The following is a 7,631-nucleotide window of genomic DNA, read 5'->3' as shown; positions in this document are numbered from 1 at the left end:
AATTAACCAATGACCTTCCTCCATCACTTATTAACTAATTATTATAACTTATTAGCTCATAATTCTTGTCTATGTTAGCCACGTGGCTCGGTACCTTATTTGGTGAGGCAGATACATCTTGCTTCCTCTACAGCTAGGTCATGACTGCAGACTGTGCATTCCTGTTTCCAGATTTCTCCTGTTTCCATTGTCCCACCTCTACTTTCCTTCTGGTTGCCCTGCCTATGCTTACTGCCTGGCTACTGGCCAATCAGCATTTTATTAAAATATGATTGACCATTGTCCCACAGCAAAATATGAATTCCTTTCTACTATAAAAAATGGTTAAAAAATAAACCCTGGATGGTAATAGGCCATAGAAGAAATTTACTGCTGTTGTTTTGCTAAATGAACATAATATGCCTGTCATTTTTTTCTAAATAGTTATGCTTATGCCCAAACAATGTTGTTTTGTTGCAACAAATTGACTATCATGAGGCAAATATTTCTTTCCATAATTATCACTTTCAAAATTATTTATGTAAAACAGATAGCTCAAAAATCTCTACAAAGAGAATTTTAATTCATTTAGAAAAATAATAACTACTGGATTTTTAAATGAAAAAAACACATTTATAGATTCAGTTGTGTAATTTTATTAGAAAAAGAAAACCTTCATGGTTAAAAGCTAGCAGAATATGTGACAAATCATACCATGATGAAATGATGAAAACTTAGGTACCCAGAGCATGCATTTCACATTCTTCCTTTTTTTACAAGAAATTCTCAAAAGAATAAATTGAATTTTTAGATCCAGAAGGAAGCAGAAGGCAAGACTTTAGTAAAATTGTATCAGAAACCTGGGAGGTAGATCCCCACCATCTAAGCAAGAGGCTTAGAATACAGTAGGTTCAGAATGGCCTAACCCTGACATCACAGTTGGAGAAGGTTTAGAGTCTTCTGTGGTTTCTTCAGTAGTAATAGCCAAATCCAGATCCATAGCCAGAGCCACATCCATAACCACAGCCACAGAGAAAGCGTGAGCCATAGCCATAGCCACAGCCATAGCCACAGCCCAGTCCACGGTAGCCACAGCCACTGTAGGAGCCATAGCCACAGCCCAGACCTCCATAGCCATAGCCCAGGCCTCCATAGCCATAACCCAGGCCTCCATAGCCACAGCAGCCATAGCCTCTGCCTCCATAGTAGTTCCCGTAGTAGCCACACATGGTGTTGGTTCTTGAGGGTGGTCTTGGTAGAGAAGGAGTGTAAGTGACTTGTGTCTGGATACTTCTCCCTGAAGAGGTCCTTTTATATGCTCTCAGTCTGGGTGGAGCCCACCATGTACCCATGCTATTCACTAATCTTATGACTAATCTAATTATTTTGTTGTTTTTCAACCATGAAAATGCTTCACAGTCATTAAGGAAGCTTGCTTGGCTTGCTATCTCATGTGAGCATTCCTTATCTAGTTTAGGGTTTCAGTGAAGCAGCACACATCCCATACTCTCATAGCTAGACAATTCTGAAACAAATGAAGCTTCCATTCTAACCTTTGATGACGATGCTACAGGCAGAGGCATCACTTTTTTTGGTCAAAATATCATTTGCTTTGTATCTCCATTCCACAAAATCATACCTCCTCTTTGAATCAATTCTTCTTCACTCACATTGAAAATTCACTTTCTGTTCCAGGTTTCAATTTCTTTCCTTTTCTGAAAGCAAACATATTTCTATCCCCTTGATGGTAATGGCAATCCAACTAATAAGTATTTCAGAAAATCAACTCTAAGCTAAATGTATTGTTTTATTGTTATACAGCTGAGCCTAACCCCATTTGGATTTAATTTCTATAAACCAAAAAGAAATTTTATTTATCACATGGGATCTTATTTCTCCACTTATTTTTTACAAATAAAATCATGATGATTTAGTCAGTACTTTAATGAATATTGCAATGATATTTCATGTAAGGAACTATACAATGATTTATAGTTACCATCATGTATTTACATTGACTAAATTATTTAAGCATTCTTGCCTTATCAAGATTTGGCTTCAGATACTGAACTTTCACAGTTTTGTAATGAGTCCTTACACCTTCAGTGTGTGTGATAATGCATCCTCCTACTGAAGGTAAAACAAAGCAAGGTTAGTTTTATATTTCAGTGGAACTCTGTGCTTTCATTGTATTAGGGACTAGGTCAGAGGTGAAATTGTCCTCATCGCAGCACATCTACCTTCGTTAATGGAGAAAAAGAGTCAAAAAGTCTCCCATAAAGTATTTTCCTATTGTTGTTCAAGTCAAACACATTTATTTATTCATTTGTGTGTGTGTGTGTGTGTGAGTGTGTGTAGACATCATGACGGTCTCATAATGATGTCCACGAAGGCCTCAGACATGTAATTATACCACTACTACCGCCTGAGTACCAGGACTGCAGGACTTGTGCCATGATTCTCAAATAAATCTGTGTTTTTGAATGTTCTTTGATTAAATAGGTGTTGTTATATTGATTTTGTAAAAAAAAACCATTATGACATTTTATCAGAAACATCACGATGTCTGAGAATTTTGAATTAGATGATATTATCATTATGTATTTTTCAGATTTCACATAGTGACCTCATTTATCACAGTGTACTCAACCAATCAATAGCTCAGAATACATTTTCAGGAAAAAGATTATTTAAATGACATGGTGGTTTGTCTTTCTCTAGTCCCAGACTTTTAAAAAGTCTTGTCAAGTAACATGGCTGAAATTCTTTAGGCAAATAATAAAAAGAAAAGTATACTTAACTTTTAAAATATTTGACTAAAGTAGTTGTAAAATTTTATTATAATGAAATAACATATTGTAATTGTAATACTGTAATGGAATAATCCCTTTGAGGAATTGTGTTTCTTATAGGAAATTTTACTTAATTTTATCTCCATAGAAACTTTCTCAAATTAATCTCCTCATTTTTAAAAAATTGAGTTTCTCTTCCTACCCAAACAGAGAATTCACTCAAAAAGATTGCCCTCATTTTTTCCTATGGTGGTTTTCCAAACTCCATGGCTTTCTTAAGTATAGTTATTGATAATACTCTTTGAAAAGGAGCAAAATGGCTTCCCTTGGGCTTTTGAATCTTTCCCACAAATCTTAGATTTATTTTATCTAGTATTTAATACAATTTCATGTTTTAATCTCTGTCTATTCCCATACATTGTGATTTTTTTTATTTTGATAGCCATATATTCTCCTGAAATTGCTAATATAGGATCATTAAGACTACTGTCTCAATAAATATTAAGCCTAAGCTTTCTCCATTTTTTTGAGTTTTGGGCATTCAGAATTACCACCCTCTTCTATTGCTGAGTGACGACCAAACATGTCTCTTCTCACAGCTTCATACATTTGCTTTAATTTCAATACTTTTTTTAACCTACTGCTCCTATTCAATTGTTCAGCATCACTTTTTATTCTTATTTTTCTTCTATGTTTTGCTCTCAGTTGTGATGGCAAATGCTTATCTTGGGGTTTCTATTGCTGTGAAGAGACTCTATGACCATGGCAATTTCTTTCTTTCTTTTCTTTATTTTTTTTTTGAGTTTGGATATAGCTTATTCAGTAAAAGTTAGAGAGGGGGGGGGAGAGAGAGAGAGAGAAAGAGAAAGAGAGACAGAGACAGACAAACACCCCCCCCCCCCCCACACACACACAGAGAGAGAGAGGGAGAGAGAGAGAGAGAGAGAGAGAGAGAGAGAACAGAGAGAACAGAGGTAGGGGAGAGGAGAGGAGGCCTCAGCCACCTCTTCTGAAGAGAGAAGAGAGATGGGGCAGAACCATGACAAGTTTTATAAAGACAAAAAGCCATTTAATTGGGGTGGCTTACTTTTTCAGAGGTTTAGTCCAATATTATCACAATTGAGCATTGTAGTGTGCAGACAGATATGGAACTGGAGAAGGGACTGAGAATCATACACTTCACCTGCTAGCAACAGGTATGAGATACTTGGTAAGAATTCAGCATATATGAGACCTCAAAGTCCACCCCTACAGTGACATGCTTCCTCCAACATGACCACATACTTGAACAAGGTCACACCTCCTAATAGTGCCAGTCTCTGTGAGTTTATTGGTGTTCATTACATTCAAACTATCACAGTAAACAACCAGGTAAGTGTTCTTAGATTCACCATATCACCTCCCTTTTCTTAGATATGTAATTTTCTTGCATTAATATGGCATCACATTTCCAATACTTATTTTTAAATATCCATCTCCAAATGACCAATTGACATATCCATAGATTGGTGGTTACCTTAAAAAGTCAGCAATGATACCTCTAATACCCTGTAATTTGCCCAAAAAGTTTTTTTTTCCATTTTCCTCTGTACCTTTAAAGTCATCAGCTTCTATCTGGGATTATATACATCATGACTGAAAGGAAGACACTTTTAAATATGAAAATTCTTTGGAGTTAAAATACATGCCAACATTATTATTTATGTTAAGTAGAAATGAATTAACTTTGGCATCAGGAGCAAACAATTCACTAAATCAGGGGAAGAACTTTTGTAAAGGATCTATTATTTTATATTTTTTGACTCATGACAATATTTTCTTGAGTATATTGGTAGGAAGAGAAAGTTTAGATGGCTTCAATACCAGTTAATTGCTGATGTGAAGCCAACAGTTGCTGTGGTTTCCTCATTTACACTCACTTGGTATACCAAGACATATGAGCTTGGAATTCTAGAAGCTGATATTGCTGGAAAACTGAACACTCTAATCCTGATACAGTAAAATTTAACGTTGACGGTGGTGTGGGCTTTGGCTATGAATGCCTGGGATATGATTTTGGAGACCTAGGCTATGGCTATGGATGCCTGGGATGTGACTTGGACAGTCAGGGCAATGGCCACCATGACTGCTGACATGTCTACTGACATCCTTGCTGCTTTGGGAAGAACTGGTCTTCTCCCTTCTTTTGAGAAACATAGTTAATCATTTTGTTATGAGGCAGTGTTTTCTTCCAGCATTACTAATTTCAAAGCTATAGTCTGCTCACATAGGGAAAGACAGTTGTGTCTTAGACTATGCTGTACCAGTAGAACTTTTTACATGGAAATGATCTAGAGTTTCCGTCAATGAAAGAAGCATTCTCTGGTACTGTATTTTCTATTGCATGATTGTTTTAAAACTTTCAATTGGTAACAATACAGTATAACAAAGTAAATATACAGCTTCATTTTGGCATGTCCAATGATTAACCAAAGACCACAGCAGAGTTATTCTTTCCTTCCAAGTAGATACTGCCATGAATTATTGTTTTTGTTTCTTTCAATTACTGAAATCTGTAAATTTTTTTTCTTACATTTTATATTTTTACTGGTGCCTGTCACTCTGAGAGAGTAAGAATCTTTGAACTTATGTATGTTGTCACATGTGACACATGGTCTCTTTGCTGGCTCTTTCCACATTGCTATAGGGAAATGTAGAAATGTAGAAGCTTGTGTTCCTTTTAGTGATGCTTGAGAACCACTAGAAGGAAAGCTTTTCTGTTGTAATTAATTATACATAAATAAACATAGCTGAGCAGGAAAGCCACCTTGGTTTAGAAATCTAAAATTTAGAAACAAAAGAAAATTAAAATTATTTGTGAAAACACAATTGACTTCACTGGGCAAAGAAATTATTGTATGTGTCATGAACAAATTCTGCCCAAGGAAGAATAAATTCAAATAAAATTTTAATACTGATATTAAAAAATATAGAATTCTTAGTTCTTTGATTAGTTTTTTTACCTTAAAGACAAGCAACCCTGGGTGTCTTTGAACTTGCAATCCTCCTTCCTCAGCCTTCTGAGTACCTCAGATTATTAGGTCTACAGCAAAGGCTAACAAAGTTCTTGTCAAAATGAAAATGTTAAATGCTTTATTTGACAAACTTAATGATAGCCAATCAGTTGACAAGGTATATTTTAAATGGCTTGTGAAGATAGCTTTGTAGATATGAATGATTATAATTTTAAATCTCTAGTTAGAATAGATATTTCCCCAATGAAGAACAGAGGAACAAAACTGACACCATAAGATTTAAAGGAGTCATGTTCTTTAGAAGAAGCAGTAGAAATTGAGAAAGCTGTGCTAAAAAAGTGAATTTCATTTCTAGATGTCTAATGCAGAAAATTTTACCAAAGGCTCCTGACATAAAATTCTTATAGTGCATGTTGAATGAACAGATACATTTTAATTCCTTTTGTGGAAGAGGCACAGCCATTGTTTTGATGGGCAGAGATGAACTCCCATTTTGCATTGTGGGCATGCCCTGTGGCTTCCTTTTAATAGCAAACCAAAGGTGACATGGTATATGTGATCGTGTATGTGTGTAATTATATTATAAAGTTTTCTTAGGCTACAAATCTGTTTGTAAGTTAGAAATGAAGATGAGAAAGCAATAGTTGATTTTGAGACAAGAGGTATGTGAGTATTTGGGAAATTATTATTTTAAATAATTCATACATAAAGTGCCTATATTTGAGAGTTACATAGCGGGACTAATAATTCCTCACTAATAGAAGGTAAAGTTGAGATTTACATAAACACATTTTCAGAACTAACTTGGACGCAGTAAAGAAATTGGCCTAGAAATAGTAAGTGAAAATAATGTCTAAGAAAATAATCACTGTTTTTCATGGATGCTGAAACCAAACACTTCAAGAAGCCATTTTTGACATTAACAAATGAAATAAAAACTAGGATTAATTTTATATTAATGGTGTTTATTAGAGAAGAGATAAATGAGGACAAGAATGAAAGTCACCAAGGCCTTTGGTCTGATGACATCATTCTGAGAACCATAGAAGTGAGAGAGGTCAGGTAAATTTCATTCCCTCCCTTTATGAGCTACATCCAGGGAGGCTGTGTCCTCTGTATAAGTCACAGCATATCATGATAGACTTCTTGGCAGTGTCATCTTCAGAGAAGAGGCTCAGTGCATGTGGAGTTCCGAACTGGGAGTCCAAAGTTACAATTGGAGCAGTTAGAGTCTCCCATGGTATCTTCAATAGTAGCCACCAAATCCAGATCCAAAGCCAGAGCCATATCCATAGCCACAGCCACAGAGAGAGCGTGAGCCATAGCCATAGCCACAGCCATAACCACAGCCCAGTCCACGGTAGCCACAGCCACTGTAGGATCCATAGCCACAGCCCAGACCTCCATAGCCACAGCCCAGACCTCCATAGCCATAGCCCAGGCCTCCATAGCCGTAACCCAGACCTCCATAGCCACAGCAGCCATAGCCTCTGCCTCCATAGTAGTTTCCGTAGTATCCACACATGGTGTTGGTTGTTGAGGTTGTTCTTGGTAGAGAAGGAGTATAAGAGAGTTGAGTCTGTATAGTTCTCTCTGCAGGGAGGGCCTTTTATATGCTCTCAGTGGGGGTGTGACCCTCCATGGATTCATGCTATTGGTTAATTTTGTGACTAATATTTTAATGTGATGTTTAGATGCTTAAGGCGTTAGAGAAGCATTCTTTACAACCCATGGGTGCTTTAATCTGATTCTACAGCAATGTATAGAAAGCTGCAGTTCACACCAGGCATTTAGTTATAATCTTAAAACAAGCTGTATGTGAATAGGGAATGTTTTAAATAGTTTA

The 7,631-nt window shown here is 36.3% G+C and overlaps 2 protein-coding genes across 2 annotated transcripts; both read right to left on the bottom strand.

Moving 5' to 3' along the window:
- Positions 1–950: 950 nt before the first annotated feature.
- On the bottom strand, positions 951–1,208 carry LOC142842884 (keratin-associated protein 6-5-like). Its single transcript, XM_075959883.1, has one exon. It carries the CDS (start codon positions 1,206–1,208, stop codon positions 951–953), a length of 258 nt encoding a protein of 85 aa, XP_075815998.1.
- A 5,823-nt stretch (positions 1,209–7,031) lies between these two features.
- Positions 7,032–7,310, bottom strand: LOC142837741 (keratin-associated protein 6-3-like). The gene has a single exon (XM_075956648.1). The coding sequence runs from the start codon at positions 7,308–7,310 to the stop codon at positions 7,032–7,034; it is 279 nt and encodes a 92-aa protein (XP_075812763.1).
- Positions 7,311–7,631: the final 321 nt, after the last annotated feature.

This window comes from Microtus pennsylvanicus, chromosome 1, assembly GCF_037038515.1.
Source record: "Microtus pennsylvanicus isolate mMicPen1 chromosome 1, mMicPen1.hap1, whole genome shotgun sequence".
Classification (NCBI taxonomy): domain Eukaryota; kingdom Metazoa; phylum Chordata; class Mammalia; order Rodentia; family Cricetidae; genus Microtus; species Microtus pennsylvanicus.
This window is presented reverse-complemented; position numbering and strand designations above follow the sequence as displayed.

Coding starts and splice junctions, on each gene's coding strand:
- LOC142842884 (XM_075959883.1), bottom strand. CDS start 1,208: ATGTGTGGCTACTACGGGAACTACTATGGAGGCAGAGGCTATGGCTGC.
- LOC142837741 (XM_075956648.1), bottom strand. CDS start 7,310: ATGTGTGGATACTACGGAAACTACTATGGAGGCAGAGGCTATGGCTGC.